At 44.0% G+C, this 20,129-nt stretch overlaps 1 protein-coding gene across 8 annotated transcripts in view; it reads left to right on the top strand.

The window, feature by feature from the left end:
• Window positions 1-10,296: 10,296 nt before the first annotated feature.
• Parp6 (poly(ADP-ribose) polymerase family member 6) overlaps window positions 10,297-20,129 on the top strand; it is a 32,153-nt gene continuing 22,320 nt past the window's right edge. For 4 of the 8 annotated variants that reach the window (XR_003837590.1, XR_003837591.1, XM_021172084.2 and 1 more), the window contains exons 1-8: window positions 10,364-10,421; window positions 11,520-11,759; window positions 15,376-15,570; window positions 16,159-16,236; window positions 16,931-17,025; window positions 17,388-17,448; window positions 17,679-17,769; window positions 18,338-18,404. Coding sequence is in view for 6 of the 8 variants with exons in the window: in XM_021172084.2 (XP_021027743.1) it covers window positions 15,568-15,570; window positions 16,159-16,236; window positions 16,931-17,025; window positions 17,388-17,448; window positions 17,679-17,769; window positions 18,338-18,404 (395 nt within the window). In the remaining 2 variants the exon portion in view is untranslated. The other 4 variants (XM_029481719.1, XM_029481721.1, XM_029481717.1 and 1 more) reach the window with 3 other exon arrangements.

Below are 20,129 nucleotides of genomic sequence, written 5' to 3' on the forward strand. Positions count from 1 at the left end.
TCCCCTTGCGACTACCCCAGTGTCCCCTTGCTCCAGGCCACCTTCTGTCTCTTAGTCTAAGTTTGCCCACTTGTAAAGTAGACTCAAGGTCTATGTAGAGGGCTGTGACAACAGACGTGGAAGGCTTGCTGCTGTAAATACTGCCACTGAGAAGGGGATCATTCTCACTATGTAGGAGCTTCAGAATTAGAGGTCCCCCTTTACCCAGGACCTGGGAGGGAAGTAGATGTTTTGCCAAAATACTAATTCATTCCTTTAAAAAGTCCATCTTTCCTATGCAAGCGTGTCTCACATGTGCTTACCCAAGGTGCTTTTAGATGGTGAGCAGTGTTCAGCTTAGAAGTGGTGTGTGCTCTGTCTGTCCGTCCTTGTCTGTATGTTGTGTACAGTGGGTGCCATATAAAGCTGGTCAACGGTGGTGCTTCCTGCCTGCTTCTGTGAGATGGGCAAAAGAGTCAGCTTAGCACACCACAACTCCCCTTGCCTCCGTCAGCCTTTCCTAGGCCTGTGGGACCTTGAATACCATTTTTCCCTGTGGGAATAATTTATATTCCCATCCTGAAGTCATGGATCTACCTAGTGTGAGGCCCCACAGAGTGGGGGATACTCTGGTCTGACACTGGAGACCTGCCATCTGATATCACTGGGACAGTGAAAGATGTGGGTGGAAAAAAGGATAATTCCTTCCAGGCCCTTCCTAAGAACATGTGTTCTTGCCTGTCCTTTGTCTTTAACTAGTTTTGGAAGTAACGAGAGTGAAAACTAGATTTGTCAGTAACATTACCAGGCACGGTGTGGTTTATATCCACAAATAATTGCCAGCTGGGAGAGGAACTGGTGTTGAGGCACATACATACCAGCTCGTGTTAACCCACAGATGGAGTACCTCAGGTACAGGTGGAGATATGCAACATCTGCCCACTCAAACAGATATTCATGGGCCTGGAGACATGCTCAGTCAGTATGTGTTTACCTTGTAAGCACAAGGACCCTGAGCTCAGTTCCTCAGAAACAAAACCAACCAACCAAACAAACAAAACAGAAAAACCCACAGAACAAAAACAACAAAACAAAACAAAAACCAGGCATGCAGTTGTAATCTCAGCACTGGGGCAAGAGAGACTAGTGAATCTGTGTCCCACTGGCCAGCCATTTCAACCTAATTGGTGAGATGAGTTTGAGGACAATAAGAGATCCTATCTCAAAAAAAGCTAGGTGATGGTGCCTGAGGAATGACAGCTGCAATTGTACTCTGGCCTCTGCATGTATGCTTACATACACTGGCACAAACAGAAGCAAACCTCCGGGACTCAGGTAACTACCAAGTACCAGGAGTTAAGGGAAATGGATAGACGCATATGGTCTATACCAGCAAGAAAACTACTAACTCAGGCTCAAATGTTGGGAAAGATCCATGAAAGTCTACCTGAAGATTAAGGAGAAGAATCACCAAGGGTGACCGGGGATATTCAAAGTCTTTGAGAAACTACATCATTTTGAAAAAGTATTTATGGCCAAGAAATAATCACGTATTTCATATTTTATTATGTTATAGATAAGTCAAGACTCTCATACTATTCCTAAATCTACTCTGAGCCTTAAATCAGATCCATGTCAGGGCCTTTGAAATAAGCAAACTTTATGCTGCAGAGTGTGAGTGAAGGCCTGGCAGACACTAGATCCCTAAGCTTCGGGGGTTGGTGTGATCTAAAGCAAGGGTTGGCCAATTATGGTCTGTCAGCCACTCCTGGCCTGTGACATGTTTTTATAATGACCTACAAATTAAGAATGATTTTTTTAAGAATAATTTTTTAAAATTTTTTCAAGGATTTTGATATTTTCTTTTAAACTGTATGTGCACCTGTCTCTTTGTGGGGAAGTGCCCATGAGGTCAGGTGCCCACAGAGGTCAGAAGAGGGCATTGGATTTCCTGGAACTAGAGGTACAGGTGTTTGTCAGCTGCCAGGTGAGGGTGCTGCAAACTGAACTTGGCACTCTGCCAGAGCAGTGCACTTCTTAACCACTGAGCCCTATCTCCAGTCCAGGGCTTTTTTTTTGTTTTGTTTTGTTTGTTTGTTTGTTTGTTTTTTAAATTATGTCAAAACAAAATGTCAACACAAAGCTCTATGTGGCTTACAAAGCTTGAAACATTTATCTGGTCCCTTACACGTGTTTCCCGATCCTTGGTAAAGTAATGGAAGATTTGTAGAATGTCTGAGTTTGAGCCACCTGGTGTTACGTCTGTTTGTATGTGTATGTAATAGTCTGGCCCTTTTCAGTTGCAAGTATCAAAAACTTAACACAGACACCTTTTAGTCTTTAGGAAATTAAATAGCTTACAGTAGGTCAAAGAACATCCCTGCCTTCAGGCATCTCTGGGTCTCGGGGTTTAAATGACGTCTCTACCTCCTGACTCTGCTTCCTTTTATAGTTGATCTCACAACTTCTAGCTCTAAAACCTAGGGAGGATTTTCCTCAGCCTTGAGCATGTGCATACCTCTAAGATGGAAAACTGGGCCACTTTTTTTCATGTATATGAGGAAGGGGGGGTAGTAATAGTTCCCTGATGGGAAAGATAACCTGCAGATAAGCAATTCACCCAGTACCTTTTACCTTCTGTAGCATCCACTTAAACTTTTACCGACAAACATACAATTCCCAAACTGTGACTGCCTAACAGTGGAACAATCCTGGTCCCAACTAAAGCAGACAACAAATCTGCTGAGAGACAGAGCAGTTACAAATGCAATTGTTTTTACTCAATCCTGGCTTCTTGTGATGTGCGAGTCTTGATCAGGTCTAGATGTATTCTTAAGATTTTTGCACTATGTGTCCAAAGGGTCATTTATCCACTCCTACATAATCAATATAAAATAGTAGATAGAGATTGGACCATATTTTTTTTAAACAATACTCATCCATTTAGAATAAGACAAAAGACTCCAATCTACAGCACTTGCTTCTGGATAGTGGAACGACTGCTTTAGCTTTCCATTGGGAATAACTCCTTTGCTGCCCTGTTGTGGACATCCCTGAGAAGATAGCATGAAAGTATCCCTCATCCATGTTTTCCAAAATTTGGATCTAAGGGTTGTCTTAGTAATTCAGTACCCCCAGGTCCATTCACCAGCTGTGAAGATTAACTGATTCCTGAGTTTGATATAGGTTATTAACTACCATAGTTTCTATAAACTTGCTGAGTGCTCTTTTTTCGAGTTTTGATCTGGCCCTCAGAAATTATACCTCTTAGCAACTGTTCTCGGTTTATTTCTGTTGCTCTGATAAAATACCTTGATACAAAGCAACGTAGGAGAGATAAGGACAATCTTACAATTCCAGGATATAGTCCATCACTGTGGGGAAATCAAACAGGACCGTCAGACATCTAATCACATCACATCCCATCCCAGAGCAGAGAGAAATGTGTGCAAACCTTTCCAGTGCTTTGCTTGCTTGTAGTTGGCTCAATTTTGCCACTTTTACACAGTTCAGGGCCCTCTGCCTAGGGACCGGTACAAAGAGAGACCCACGGTGGACTGTTTCCTCTATCAAGACACCCTCACAGACATGCTCACAGCCCTATTCAATTATATAGACAATTCCTCATTAAGACTCTTTCTACCATGTGAGACTAGGTTGTGTCCAGTTGACAATGACCATAATAACAATAGGTCACAATAAGAACATTCCTCTGCTCCAGCTTCATGGTTTCTATAACAGGCTGCCATCCTACTGCAGAGGCAGCTCCCATTCCATCTTGGATGATCATATTCCAGCAACCTTGGCCTTCACCAGGTAGTCAAAATTCTGAGTGGTCCTGACATCTAGGTGTCAGCCTGAAGCAGATACTTGTGCAGGACTGAGGCAACCACACAAGTGCTCATCTGGCCACCAGTCTACAGCTTCCTGCATGCCTCCCTCTCCAGTCGGTTTTAACATGGAGGCTACGTCAACAAAAGACTACTGCAGAGGCCCTGTCAGCTAATGCTGGATCTGGAAGCCTTTGAAACCTAAACAGCTTGGAGACTGTGAGCAGAGTCTTCAGCCCTCATCTATTTTTCCCTAGATGCCACTCAGGTATCCTGAATGCAGAGGGAAAAAAATCCATTTGGTTTGAGAAGACCATGGTGACCTCTGGCATTAGAAACAGCCCTGGCTGTGCTGCCACGTGCTCTGATTGTATCTGGAGGCTCACCCCTACCTCAATGCAGCAGAATGTTGCAGGATATTTGATCACACTTCGAACCCCAAGATTGTGTTATTTACTGAGAAACTCTGCTTCTAGTTATGGTGTGGTTCAGCCCTTATAACACACCTTTAAAATCTCTGGCTGGAATACAGACATATCCTTAGTACACACCTTTAGTCCCAAACAAGGAAGCTAAAGTTAGTTTGCAGAAGCAAGTGATGTAATTGAGTGGCAGAAAAAAAGAGATGAATCAGAGAAAGAATTGACAGAATAGGATCTGCCCAACTCTCATGAGGAGGAAAGGGAAGCTACTTGAGGGGCAGTCCAGAGAGGGGATGGAGGCAGTTTCACCTGGACAGTTTTATAGAGACAGGTTGCAGAGAAAGAACAAGCTAGACATAGGTGAGAATGAGAAGGGGCCAGAAGTTTCTAAGTAGGAACTCAATAGTCTACTTGTGGCTCTGGGCCTCCGCCATGATCAGTATATTTGTATATCATACAGCCTGGTGCTCTTTGATCTTAACAAGCTCAGAACCAGGGTCGATCAGATATCTGGCTCCCATCCTGCAGCTTGGATCTACACTTCCAGATTTCTCTTCTGCCCTCCTTTGAGTTGACACTTGGCACATATTTGGTCACATCTCTACAGACCTTACTTAACCGCTAATCACGATAGGCTGAAAACTGAGCCTGGCATTTTCCAATAGATGCCTTTGATGCTTAGCAGAAAATTCAGGGACTCAGAAAGAATGCCTGAAGAAGGAGCCTCATCTTTCAGGTAAGTAGTCAACAAGTGCCCTGACATAGCCACCTTGGCTCTGAACCCCAGCAGAAAGCTATCCATCCAGGCTAGATTAATCACAGTTGAATAGGAAAACTCAGCTACCCATTGTTAGGGCCCTGTGTTAAGATGAGGACTTTGATTATATCTCTGCATCTTAACAAGTCCTCTGGAAAGCAGACTCTAGGACAAAGATTAAAATAATGGCTTGAGACCCATGATGATGAATGGGGTGAAAAGAGACAGGAGGCAATTGAAAGATGATTTAGCACTGTGCTGACAACTGCTTTACATATGCTGGGAAGAAAAGGCAAGTCACAGGACAGTGCCAAGTTTGGTTCTAAGCATGTGGTATTTGCAAGGAGAAGCTGCATCTTTGAACAGTTCACAGAGGGGATTTCAAATGGGGTTTATTCATCTATACCCCTTCCTCATCTCATCTTCTCACTGGCACTCCACTAAGCAACCCCCAGGTAGTTCTTGGTGTGTCATTTGCTCCTTGGGTGTTGGGAAGGCCAATGTGCATTTCTACAAAGATGAAGAAGCAGAGAAGTTACTTGCCATAGGCAGGGTGCTACCCTACAGAGCAAGGAGGAGGTCACTTATGGCATCCAAGAAGATGCATGAAGTTTGTGCCCAATACATTGTACAGGATGGAAGGACAAGTGCCAGAACACTAGCATTGTGTTCCAAGCCAAGTACATCTTAATTTGAAAGAGGAAGTCATTAAGTGTGCCTTTGATGATCAGGATTCTGTCCTTTTTTTTTTTTTATTTTTTCCTGGAAACTCCTAAGCGCTAAATTCCATTATTTCCTGGCTCTCTCACTTCGGACCTTTTGTTCTCATTCACTTTATATTGTGGGAAAGAGGGCTGGGGAGATGGCTCAGTGGTTACAGTGCTTGCTGCACAAGGATGAAGACCACAATTCAGATCCCCAGAGCCTACCATAAAAAGCCAGGAAGTGGACTGCTGTAATTCCAGCCTCGAAGGAATGGGGGGGGGGGGGATCATCAGAGCAAGCTGCCTGGGGGACTGGCTACACTGTCGAGCTTTGAGTTTGACTGAAAGATGCTGCTTTGATGAATAAGGTGAAAGAGGAAGGACACGAGGACATGACCACTCCATGGTGTGGTTGAGGAGAAGGTTTTTATTATAGATATGAGGGAGAGCACGGCCAGAGGCACCTGGAAGAGTCTAAGGCAGGGAGAGAAAATAGCAGACTAAACATGACCAGTTTAGCCTAACTGAATCGGGCCATGAGAGGAGAGAGATGGGGAGATCAGGAGAGGACGGCCAAAAGAGAGCCAAGAGGACAGAGGGCAAAAGAGGACACATGGCCAAAATGGCAGGGTTATATAGAATGAGAAGTGGGGAGCTGGGGGAGCCTGTGAGCTGGAGAAGTTTAGGATGGAGGGTACATGAAAAGAGCAACACAGGCAAGAGCTTGCTGAGAGAGCCTGGTGGCCAGCAAGCTCTTTGTTATGCTAATAGGCACCACAGTTAACATTTGTCACTTTCTTTTGGACCTAATGGGAGAGTTGTGATGAAGGCTTCGCAGCATCAACCTCTGATCTTCTCACACACAAGCATACACCTACACCTACAAACATCCATATAAACACATGCGCATAAGACACCTATGAAAATGAACAAAAGATTAGGAAAGAAAATTTGACTGACATAATTGCCAACATGCACAATTATTTTAGTCTTGGCAGTCTGGATTGATGGCCCAAGACAGCAAAATTGTAGTGTTTAGCTTCTGTTGAAAAGAATCTCAGGAAGAAGCCGACATGCTCTAACATCCAGACATCTTCCTTTCTAATGCAGCCCTGAAATCTCTTCCACCTGTTGATGAATATGTGACCGATACGCAGTATAAATGGTTCATCATATCACATAACAGTGGATTTCTAACCTCCCAGGCCAGGATGACCAATTGCTTCCATTTTACCTCAGCTCCATAAACTAACTGAGTGTTGTGCAGTCTGTTGCTCTCATACCCCATTCTGTGCCCTGGATTAGGACTGACTCCATCACACAGAACAGGGATTGACACAGAGAAGCTTAGGAAGGGAAGAGAAGTGTAGGAGCATGGCTGACCTCATGCAGGATTGCACAAGGGATTCAAACAAATGCCGCCAGGTCTCTCTCACTCTGCTCCTTACAACCATCTACAACTTCAGCTCCAGGGTACCTGATGCTCTCGCTGGCCTCCATGAACCCTGAACACACACACATACACACACTCTTTTTTTAAAGGCTGAGCTAGTTTATCATATTTATATGTTGAGACCAAAGAATGGGAGAGAAGAACAATTGAATCCAGATAAAGGAACAGAGTACAGGACAGAGCAAAGTTGCTGAAAAGGCAAAACACAGTGGAATACAGGACACAGTGAGAGAATAGCCTTGGGTTGGAAGGAACTCTTTGCCTCATTTCAAATAGAAAGACTGGGAGAGAATGAGTATTGGGGGTAAGCACTGGCCTAGATAGAGTGAGTCATAGACAGCCCCCTCCAGGTCAGAGGTCAGAGGTCTTCAGAAAGGGCTGGGAAGCTTCCAGGAAGTTGAGACTAGACTCCCTATTTCTCTGCCTCTTCTTTTATTCTCATTGGCAGCTTGTCTTTCTCCATCCTCATCCCTCAGAATAGATAGGGTGAGGTCCAATCAGACTCTTAGCCTCTCAGCCTAATCTCACAATCCCAAAACAGAACACCCTGATTAACACGTCTTGGATGAGGAATTCACTCCACAGCTCAGTCAATTGCAACTTAGGCACCAGAAATCTCAGGAAACATACCCAGGGCTATGTGTCTCAAGCGTGGATGTAGAAAACACAGTTTCCAGAGAATGAGCTCATGGGCTGGACCGACTGCAAAGGATGTCTACCCACAAGCTCCAGTCTATAAAGCTGAGTTATTTCCTTCACTTTTGCATTAATCACTCTGCTTGACAAAATACTTGACAGAAACAGCTCATGGAAGAAAAGCTGTGTGTCTGGCTCATGATTTCAGAGAAACTTAAGTCCATCGTGGCAGAGAAGGCATACTGTGTGGGGGTGGGGGATGGGGGGAGGCTCAAGAGGGAGTGGCTGGGATCTTATGTTAGAGTCCAGTGGCCTTCACTCCATTCTATCCCTCACTCCCAGTCTTGTGAAGGTCACTTGGGGCAACCATTGTTTCTCTGATCAGAGGACAGGGTTTCACTAGGTGTACTGACAGAACTGAGATTATAGTGATGTAGGTCCTGGGGTGGTGACTCAGTCAGTAAAAATCTGCATGAAAACTTGGAAGACTCAAGTCAGATCCTCATTACCCATGTAAAAAGTGGGGTGCAGTAGTACCATCTGTAATCCCAGCATTGGAGAGGAAGAGACAAGAGAATCCTTGGAGCTTGCTGGCCAATCAGTCTATCCATTTATAAACAACTCTTTTAGTGAGAGTCTCTCTCACCCCCTCTCCTTCTCTCCCCACCCCCCTCACCCCCCCCCACACACACAGAGGGAGGGAGGGAGGCAGGGAGGGAGGGAGAGAGGGAGTAACTGACAATGGAAAATGAAGAAAGCCAGGAAGAGCATAATAATCTATAAAGCAGTTAAAATTCATTGAGTACAGGAGCATGAGAGGGAAGGGTTAAAGAGAGGGAGGTTGTGGGATTCTACTGTGAACTATTGCACTCTGAGACTGGAGCATATCCCTCAGTTTTCTTCAGTTATTACAATGTAACAAAACACCAAAATCTGTTAGCAGTCAGCAGCCTGGGGATCCTTGGCTCGATCCAGTTGAGACTCATGAGTAAGCAAGGAGAGAAACTAGAACCAGGGGCAATCCCAACGGTTCAAGCCAAGCATGCAATAACTTAATTTTCTCTTCTTTCCTTCCTTCCTTCCTTTCCTTCTTTTTTTCGAGACTGTTTCTTTGTGTAGCTTTGTGTGTCCTAGAACTAGTGCTGTAGACCAGACTAGCATCACAGAGATCTGCCTCTGCCTTTCAAGTGCTGGGATAAAAGGCATGCACCACTACCATCCCGCACTTTTTTTTTTTTAAGGTTTTTTTATTTTTAATGTATGAGTATCTGCATGTACACCTGCATGCCAGAAGAGGGCCCAAGATTTCACTATAGATGGTTCTGAGCAACCATGTGGTTGCTGGGAATTGAACTCAGGACCTTTGGAAGAGTAGTCAGTGCTCTTAACCCCTGAGCCATCTCTCCAGCCCCACTTATTTTTTTTTAAAGATTAATTTTACATATACGTATTTGTGTTTTCCTGCATATATGTGCGTGCAACGCATTGGTTCCTAGTGTCTGTGATGGCCAGAGAGGGTAGTAGATCTCCTGGAACTGGAGTTACAGATTATTGTGAACTGACTCTTAGGTGCTGGGAACCCAACCCAGGCCTTTGACAAATGCAGCCACTGATCTTGGCTGCTGAGCTTTCTCTTCCATCCCAACTAAAATGTTTCATTTAGTTAATTTCTGAGATGGTTTCATATATCCCAGGCTGGCCTTTAATTGGCTATGTAGCTTAAGACTTCTAACTTAGCCGGGTGTGGGGGCGCACGCCTTTAATCCCAGCACTTGGGAGGCAGAGGCAGGNGGATTTCTGAGTTCGAGGCCAGCCTGGTCTACAGAGTGAGTTCCAGGACAGCCAGGGCTATACAGAGAAACCCTGTCTCGAAAAACCAAAAAAACAAAAACAAACAAACAAAAAGACTTCTAAATTGATTTTTATGCCTCAACTTTCTGAATGCTGAGGTTACATTATACACATTACAGGCACGACACGGGATTTACACACCTGTGCATAAACTAAGGGTTTGTGGTTGCTAGGTAAACACTCTTCCAAGTGAGCTATGTCCCCAGTCCCTTGTGTGATGAGAAAGCCTGGGTGCGGTCGGTACACCGAAGCAAATGAACATGGGAGCAAGTCAGATTTCAGAATTTTAACTTTTGATTCCTATTTTTGTCTGGCTTCAAGCTGCACCAAAGGGGCACCTCAGTATCTCTATATAGGCAATCTAGATTACCTTCTTCTGCAACCCTCCTAACCACACGAGGCGACAAAGAAAAACATTATATTTCGGCACGCGCGGAGAACCTCTTTCTCAAGCTCCCTCCGGGACCCAAAGCGCAAGCGCCACTCTTTCGCTTCACGCCTTCAACTCTGGATCACTGCGCACGCGCGCCCTGGCTAGCACCCTGGGGTGGGGACACGCCCAGGTACAGCTCGCACCGCGGTTGGTCGGAAGAGGACACCTGATCGCGGTGTCTTCGCCTGCGCATGCGCAGAGTGCCCCGGCGTGCCCGAGACCGCACGCTGAGGCGTGTGGTGCGCGACCTCACCCGCCCGCCTCGGTCCCCGCCCCTTGGCCTGCCGCTCCGCCCCCGCGGGGCGTCCCGGGCCGCTCGTCCCCTCCGCGGCGGCCGCGCGCGGCCCGGGGTCGCCGTGAGTACTCTCTAAGCTGGCGTGTGGGGAGGCTGGAGCGGGGATGGGGCGGGGCGGTCGGGCTGCTGGCAAGGTCCGCCCTGCCTGAGGGTAAGGGATGCTGACAGGCTTCGCTCGGCTGGGCGGCTGGGCGGCTGGCGGCGGCGAGCCGCAGACGGCTCCTTAACGGGGAAGGCCGGAGCTGAGGGCTTTGGGGGACACCTGGAGAAGAGGCCTCAGGCCCTGCCCTGCATGCGCAGGTGTCCTCGCGGGCGTCTTGGTCTCCTCCCTCCGCCGGGGCTAGGGTTAGCGCTGGCCCGCGGGTCTCGCCCCTCCGCACCCTCCTTCGCCCTTTGTTTAGTAGCCTAGTCCTTTTGACACTTCCGTTGGAGTGGAGTTTTCCCCTCCTAGCACACTGAGCTGGAAGTCAAGCCCAGAATGTAGACGTTGAGATCAGAGGCGTCTCTTGACTAGGTATACGTTAAATGGTCACTCTGAAAAGTGCCTATGGACGTAGAGAAAAAAACCTTTGTGAGTCGTCCGAAGGCTTATTTGCCTTTGGCAGGATCTCTTAGAAATAGATCAAGCGTGTTAACGCGAGCTGCCATCCCCCAGAATAAACACTGAGCCTAACAGCACACTTCTCTGGGCACTTATAGTCTCTATTTGATCTAGCTCCTCTTGAAAGGTTCCAGATCTGCCCCCCCCCCCCACACACACACCCCGGAACTACTGCCTTAGTTATTACATGAAAAAATGGATAGATTTGGCCCTATCAAATGTTCAAGTTACTTATGCAAGTTGTGTGACCTCCCTAGGTTGGAGTATTAAATATGTAACATGAAAACTTTGAACTAGGTCATCTCTCAGCCCCCTCTTTTTTTTTTTTTTAATGAATTCCGTGTTCCACCATCTGCCTTTTCCCACTCTCCAGCTTTTAAATCTACTCTCCATCCCTGAGAGAAGGCCATGGAGTGTTGAGGATTCAAGTCTTTTTTTTTTTTTTTTACTAAAACAGTCTGGTTGGAAAAGCTGGTCATTTCATAACTGTCTTTTCCTTAGAAAAACTGTTTTTTGTTGTTTTTGTTTTTGTTTTTTTTTTACCCCTCCTTTTAATAGCATCAGAAACCAAGCAGCAAACCCTGAGGAGATGCTCAGTTTTCCTTGACTTCTACAGTGAAAGGCCTTGAGAAAGTTGGCACTTCTAGCCTAAGCTGCCCTCATTCTGCTGCTCACCCCAAGACAACCCAGGCTGGACTGTAGTGCTTCCCTCTTCGTCCAGAGCAGCATTTGACTGTTTTCAATCTAAAAGAACCCTGGTCCCAAACTTCATAATTGGCACCTCGGCTGCTCTTGAAGGTGAATGAAGTCTTGATTTTTAAAAAGCATTTTGTGTGATTTTTGTCAGTGTTTAGTAGCAGCATTTAAGTTCTTATACTTACCTCCTATTTGGCCCAGGTACATAGCTGAGGGCTCATTCACTAATTCAGTAAATGTGTTATAGAGGCTGAGAATGGTGAAAACAGTAAAATCTTTGCTTATAGAGCTACCGTCAGGAGTGAGAGAGATGGCTCAGCAGTTAGGACCACTGGACTGCTCTACCAGAGGTCCTGAGTTCAGTTCCCAGCAACCACATGGTGGCTCACAACCACCTGTAATGGGATCTGATGCCCACTTCTGGTGTGTCTGAAGACAAAGTACTCATATACAGAGAGAGCTTACAGTCTGGTGAGAGATAAATGTAAGAGTGGGGGCTGGTGAGATGGCTCAGTGGGTAAGAGCACCCGACTGCTCTTCCGAAGGTCCAGAGTTCAAATCCCAGCAACCACATGGTGGCTCACAGCCATCCACAACGAGATCTGGCGCCCTCTTCTGGAGTGTCTGAAGACAGCTACACTGTACTTATATATAATAAAATTAATCTTTAAAAAAAAAACAAACAAACAAATGTAAGAGTGGTCAGAGCTGTGGTGAAGAAAACAATGTGGAGGGGGATCGAGAATGCTAGTGTGGGTATTTTATATGGGCAGTCAAGGTGACCTTTGGCCAGAGTGTGGATATCTAAAAAGGAATCCTAAAGGGGAGAACAGTAGAGACAAGATGTGTGGTGGGACTATTCTTACTGTGTTTGAAGAACAGCAGAGAGCACAGAGACAAAGGGAAAGCATTTGATTTGATAACTGTAGAAAATTTCAACTCTGTACCCAAAAGTAGGACATATAGGAAACCCTGTGTACATTAGCTTCGTCAGTTTCCATTTTTTGTTGCTGTTGTTTGTTTTGTGAAATATAGCTCTTGGCTCTCCTGAAACTCAGTATGTAGTCTGCATTGGTAGAGAACTCACAGAGAACCTTTTGCCTCTGCCTTTAAAAGTTCTGGGTTTTGTTTTTGTTTTTTTGTTTTTGTTTTTGGAGACAAGATTTCTCTTTCTAGTCCTGGCTGTCCTGGAGCTCATTCTGTGGACCAAACTTGCCTTGAATTCACCGAATCTGTCTGCCTCTGCTGGGATTAAAGGTGTGCACCACCATCCCCCTGCGGAGTGCTGGAATTAAAGACATGTCCCACCATGCTTGGTTTACAGTTATCAGCATTTTGCCAAATTTATTTCTTCTCTTTTCCCACTTATTTTATTTGGAACTGGGGTAATATTTAATTTTTTAAATTGAAAATAAAATTCTGGTTGACCTACAATGAGTTTTTTCATACATATAATTGGACCTTACTCACACCTCCCCCTGCCCCCGCCCGCCGAATATTTTAAAAGCAATTATCAGATATGAGGTTATCTCATCTCTAAGGGTGTTAGTTGTAATTGATTTTTGCATGTTGTTTTTTTGATCAGTCAGTACTGCCAGCTTAATAACTGCTATTCGGAATTTGCTTTTGTGTGTGCCTTATGGTCACATCCTGGACCAATTACTAGGTCTACCTATGGGAGAATAGACTTCAGACCCTTGGAAGATGTAATGACTTAAGAGGAATAGTTCTCAGGTTTTATCTTGCAGCATAATAACTTTAAGGCTTGTTAGAATATCACTGAGTTCCAGCTCTGGTATTTTTCTACTTCACTAAATCTCAGGGGGTGAGGGTTAAGAATTGGCATTTTAACAAATTCTCAGGTAACACTGATGCTGTAGGCACACTATTCTACTTAGAACCACTGATGTAAAAAACTAAGGCTTGGTAGAATCACATTAAGGACCAAGAACACCCTGAGTCTGGAATGGGTTAAATTGAGGAATATGTAGAGCCAGGAAGGGCTAGACTAGTGATTCCTAATTTTTGCCTAATAAGTAGAGCTTTTAACTGATTTAACATATAGGCTTAATTCCTGTTAAAAATGTACTGATTGGTTATGGGGTATGGGTGTGTGCTAGCTGAAAGTTCCCTGGGTGATCTCAGTGTATAGATAGGTATGTCTGTGACTGGACTTAGAGAGCAGCAGAAAGCTTTAAAGGCCTGCTGACAGTAGCTTTGACGTTATCTATAGTTCAAACCTTCATTAATTTCATAGCTGAGTGTTTTTTCCTGACGGGATGGAAGTGAAGGCTTCAGTGGGGCTAACATTAGAGTGGTATAGGATGGAGGTCTTCTAGGATTAGAAGTGGGGAGGAGTGCCTGTTGGATCATTGCTGTAACTATGTGAAAGTTAGGTTTCAAGATGACCCTGGAGCATTTCTTTAGTTATGACAACTCAGACATTGTTTACCAGAGCATCCTTAGTGTGATTTTTATTTTTATTTAAAAAAATTATTTATTTTATGTATATGAGTATACTGTTACTGTTTTCAGACACTCCAGAAGAGGGCATCAAGTCACATTACAGATGGTTGTGAGCCACCTCTGGAAGAGCAGCCAGTGCTCTTAACCACTGAGCCATCTGATGCTCCAGCCCCATCCTTAGTGTTACTGAGAACTCTAAATTAGATGATTGTTATAGAATGACTTGTGGTAATGTTGCTTTAAAAAAAAAAATTTGTTTTTATTTTTAAAAATGTGTGTGTAGGTGGATCCCCCAGCATTATAATAGTTATGAGTTGCCAGGTGTGTGTACTGGGAATCCAACTCAGGTCCTCTATATGAGCAGTTAGCAGTATTAATCACTGAGCCATCCCTCCAGCCCTCTTGAATTTATTTATTTTTACAGAGTCCTCTTAGTAGTGCAGGCTGATCTCAAACATGTGATCTTCTGTCCCTCCCCTCCCCTCCTTTTACTGCTGGAACTCGGTGTGTGCCGCGGAGCTCAACTAAAACTGAAGTTTTAAAAGCAATAATAAGGGACTAGGGATGTGACTTGTTGGTTAAAATGTCTGTCATGCAGGTGTGAGGACTAGAGTGTGGGTCCCTGGAACCTACATAAGCGTCAGGTGGGCATGGTGGCCGTGTGTGACTCCAGCTCTTGGAATGTGGGGATAGGATGTCAGTAAGCTGGCTAGCTAGACTAGCCTGTATTGGTGAGCTGCAGGTTTAGTTGAGAAACCTTGTCTCAGAAGAATGATTAAGAAAAATTGAAGTCATCTTTGGAGGCCTTTTTATTTCTTCTTTATGTGTATACATATAAAAAAAAGTGATAATGGCCCAATATGGAAAAATAGGAGCAAAGAGTCTAAAAGAATCTGGTTCTGCTTCTTAAGGCTGGTGGGAATTAGTATTAGTATTAGAAAAGCTGTTCATGAATGAACTCGTTAGACAAAGAAGCATTAGCAGTTGGTCCTTCCACTGTTCCTTTTGGTTTTAAGGTTACTGTAATCTTATAAACTAGAGCAGAACTCCAGTCCCAACTTGCAACATTGAGTAGAACAGAGAGATGTGTATTCTATTTGTAGAGTGCTTTCAGCTTAAAGAACTACTAAAATGAGTACATGTGTATATTTTTGCATGCATTATACCCCTTTACATGTGTCTATAGATAGATAAAATATATGTGTGTATACTAGTAAGTGGTGAACCCCCAACTGTTATCTACTTTCCACAGGACAGTGACTTATTACTATCACAGCAGAACCTGCCATCCCCAGCAGATTGCCAGCACCTATGACATCATCCCCTTCTTCGTCTCATTCTGTGGTCTCCTAAATGCTCATCTCGTTGGCCTGGGTTCAGTTGGTGGTATGGAGGGGTGCTGCTTAGCACTGACCTGAGAGTGTGTGTGAAACCCACTGACCCAATGGTGAGGACTGACTCTTCATCTCTACTACTGATCATCTAAGGGGTAGATAAGACAAAAAGCTGACCACCTTTTCCTGGTATCCCCCCCACCCCCACCCTTGCCCTTTCGACAATAGCTATTTAAAGTTGAAGGAAAGAAGAGTATGGAAACATGGTTACTTGAAAGGAAGGGGAGAAGTAAATACTCGAGGAGATAGAGTAGTGGTAAGAGTTAGTTGGCTGTGGTGGGTTGCAGCTGTCATCCTAGCACTCGAGAGGCTGAGGCAGATGAGTTGCTGCAAGGTCCGGGCCAGCCAGGTCTACATAGTGAAACTCTGCCTCAGTGATAACACATAAAACAAGAGCCTAGGGAGTGCTGAGGCAGAGCTCAGGTATGCTTTTCTCTGTCCCACTGAGTCAGAGTGAGGCTGTAGATAACATTAGACTCAGCAAGAGAGAAGTGTAAAGTGTGAAAGGCTTGAGGCTCCGGTCATCTGTCCCAAGGAATGTGAGGATCTGTTTCCCTGTCCTTTTATCTTGTTCTAGTTCATGCAGTAACAAGGATCTGACAAAGGATTGTGCCTCTGTTTTTGTTTTTGTTTATCTCCAGGACATCAAAGGCCAGTTCTGGAATGATGATGATTCAGAAGGAGATAATGAATCAGAGGAATTTCTGTATGGAGTTCAGGTGAGGTTGCATTCCCTAAAATTCAGTGTTTCATGGTTTAGATTTCACTGCTGAGTACATCAAGAAAGAAAGAAATTCTTCTGAACAGAAATGAAACGAGATGTAATGTTGGTGTGGTCTGATATGAGTCTTTCAGAACTGATTCATTGTCCTTATTCACGCCTAGGACTGTCATGCTCCTACAGTAAACAATATCCCTTCCAGGAAAGCTACCCATACGTTAGTTAGAAATCATTGTTTTCGTCTCTCATTAGCCAGAGAGGGTCGTGTCGTCTTCTGATCAAACCTTAAGTGGCTCCTGGAAAGGACTCTTTGTTATCCAGAACACGGTTCTGAGCCAAGCTGCTCCGACTCTCAGAATGCTCTTCAGAGAAGAGTCTTCTTTCTGACTTTACATAGAAGACAAAGTTTGAAAGGAAAAGCTAGAGCTTGAAGCATGCAAGCTCTTTAAGTAAACCTACCTAAAGTGTTCTTAGAGAGGGGTGGAGAGAGACACTTGTTCCATGAAAGTTGTGTTAGGATTACCACCAAGAACCTGTGTGCTGCACTTTATATCTCCTGTTCCTGGAGTATCTTCATGTTCTTCTCCTTCCCTCCGTTCCTCCCTCCCTCCCTCCCTCCCTCCCTCCCTCCCTTCCCCTTTGTCTAACTCTGTCTACCCCTGCTACTATCAATAATTTTACTGCTTTATCAGGGGAGCTGTGCAGCTGACCTGTATAGACACCCACAGCTTGATGCAGACATTGAAGCAGTGAAAGAGATCTACAGTGAGAACTCCGTGTCCATCAGGTGGGACTCCAGGGTGACAAGGATCTTTAAACAGCTAGAGTTTTCTTCTGATGGCGTGATGGGCTGATTAATTTATGAGTTTAGTAATAAAAAGTTGTTCAGAGTATTTAAACATGGCTGATAGGAGCGTCTAGGAGTTAGGATTACTTCTTAGTTTTTCCCTTTTTTCCTAAATGCTTCTACGTCATTAGTTTCACCTTTGAGGTAAGAAGGGCTGTGGTCATGGCCTGACATGCAGCTAAGCCCTTAAATATCAAGCCACCTTGCACCCTTTCTCCTGTTGCCAGGTTCAGTTCTTCACGTTGACTCTGTTGCTTTCTTTCTCTGCTGATGAGCCTCACTGTGGTTGTCTGTCTCTGTAGAGAATATGGAACTATCGATGACGTGGACCTTGACCTCCACATCAACATCAGCTTCCTCGATGTAAGCAGTGCCAACAATATGTGTAGCTTGCCCTGTGGATTTTCTCATGTAGACTTTGTGTCTTGTTCTGGAGTGCTATATTTGGAACATATATTCTTCATCTCTGTCTTTCCTAGACTGTCAACAAACAGTGGTATCTACTGTTATGTGCATGTGTGTGTCATATAGAGGAAACTTCTAGTCCATTTCTCTCTGTTGTAAACCAAAAGTGATTTCTCTTGTTCTTTTAGGAGGAAGTATCTACAGCTTGGAAGGTCCTTCGAACAGAACCTATTGTGTTGAGGCTACGGTTTTCTCTCTCTCAGTACCTTGATGGACCAGGTAAAGGGCAGTGACTTTGGGCAAGTGGGTAACCTGAGTGTGGTCTGATCCAAAGTCCTAAGTTAGCTGAAGCAGAAGTAAAGTTAGAAATAACACTTTTGTGCTCATCCATTTCCATTCTCTCATAGAGTCTTCATCCCCATTCATCTGATAATATTCTTCTTGATTTGTGAAATTGTTTCCTTTGGAGATATTTATTCTTTGCAAAACCTTTCATCTTTCTAATGAAGATATTTGACATTTATTAAATAGCTTCTAGAGTCTACTGCTGCCTCAAATTTTCTGTCTCCACCATTTAGGCATGTCTAACTTGTTGACACTCCAGTTCTCTCCAAATTCACACTCAAGAACACTTGAGTTACTCACCCCCATTATAAAATTCTCATAATATTTTAAGTCAATTACAGTTTTGTGTTCAGCTCCCACATTCATAGCTATTCTTAGCTACAAATTGGATATTTCTAAGAGTGTCTAACAGTTCCTGTGTCAGGAATCTGAGGAAGCCTCCCTACTGAACTTTGTGGAAATTAGAGATTGCACACATTGGAATTGTCTTCTCTCTTTGCAGAGCCATCAATTGAGGTTTTCCAGCCATCGAATAAGGAAGGGTTTGGGCTAGGTCTTCAGTTGAAAAAGTAAGATTTTTTTTTTCTTTTGGTCAAGGACGTATGAGAGAGAAAGACCAAGTTATATGTATGTTAGTCAGCTTTTCATTTCTGTGACAAACACCTGAATTATTCAACCTAGAAGAAAGAAAAGTTTATTTTAGCTCACAATTTAAAGGTGTCAGCCTACAGTGCTTGACCCTGTTTAGATCTTTGACAGCACACTGATGTATCATTGTGGAAGCATGTGGTAGAAAGGGTCTGTTGAACTTACAGGGGCTGGAATCTGCCTTGTAAGGGCATAACTTCCTCCTGGCACTTCTTACCTTCCAAATACTTCCCCGCCTCTTGACAGTGCCACAGACATGCATGCTAACCTTTAGGGGACAAAGTCCAAACTATAACCACAAATACGTCAGAGCCTTGAATGTCATGTTTTCGTCTAAAAATCTTCCTCTCAAATATTCTTAGGAAAAGTTAAAATAAAATTGGGGAACCAGATTTATAGTTTTGGATGGAAAGCCTGTGATTTTTGGGTGTCTAATAGATGGACACTTTCTGGAAATTCAAGGAGGGACTCATCATTATCCAGTGCTTAAGGAAAAGTACAGTCCTGGAATCGGGGCCACACTGTTGTTTCCTTTGGGGTTTTCTTAGAAGGGTTCCAGAGGCTTAGACAAGTTTAAAGTACTGAATATAGAAAAATTTTTGTGCTAAAGGTTTCATATTTGAGTGTTTGGTACACAAAAAGAACTGAAGCACAGTTTCCTACCTGGGACATTTCCTACCTTCTCTTCCCTTCCTATGGAGGTCAATACAGATTTAACCGTTTAGAAGGAAACAGAGGAAGGCCTAGTGGCAGGGAGGGAAAGGCTATGAGTGAAAGAAAGAAAGGAAGAAGATTAATGGGTTTTAAATATGGCTAAGAATTGTTCATATAGACTGACTGAGTGGCTGACACAAGGACATAGTCACAGAAAGCAGCTTATGTATAGGGAGATATAGATGATAAAGTGCAAGAAATGAAAGCTTTAAATTGAGGAAGATACTGAGCTTTTGGCTTAGGCGGTGGGGACACTGAAATATGGTTGGTTGGTTTGTTTGATTATATATTTATTATGTGGGCATGTTTGTGTCATGGTACATATGTCACAGTGTGTGTATGTAGATCAGAAGAGAACTTGTGGGAGTTGATTGTCTCTCCCCTTCTCCCCTGATTGTCTCTTTCTACCATGGAGTTACCTGGAATCAAACTCAAGTTTTTATTTACTGAGCCAGCTTGTTGGCCTCTGATGAAAAGTTGTTGTTGTTGTTTTTCTTTTTAGATTTATCTTATGTCTTTTTAGATTTATCTTGATCTTATGATCTATCTTATGTATTATATTTTGCCTACACATATTTAATTGTGGTAGTGCCTGTGGAGGCCAGAAGAGGTTGCTGGGCTACCCGGGCCTGGAGTTAAAGAGTGGTTGTAAGAGCCTGTATGGGTTCTGAACTGAACCCTGTTCCTCTAGAAGACAAGCCAGCACTCTAAACCACAGAGCCATCTCACCAGCCACCACTAAAAGGCTTTTAGCGAAGAAAGGACATGGTCTGGTTTTGTTTTTGAAAACCACTCTGTCAGCATGCAAAATGCTACAATAATTTTCATTTGTTTAAAAGTTCTTTTTTTTTTTTTTTTTTTTTTTGGTTTTTCGAGACAGGGTTTCTCTGTGTAGCCCTGGCTGTCCTGGCACTCACTTTGTAGACCAGGCT

Source organism: Mus caroli, chromosome 9 (assembly GCF_900094665.2).
Source record: "Mus caroli chromosome 9, CAROLI_EIJ_v1.1, whole genome shotgun sequence".
Taxonomy (NCBI): domain Eukaryota; kingdom Metazoa; phylum Chordata; class Mammalia; order Rodentia; family Muridae; genus Mus; species Mus caroli.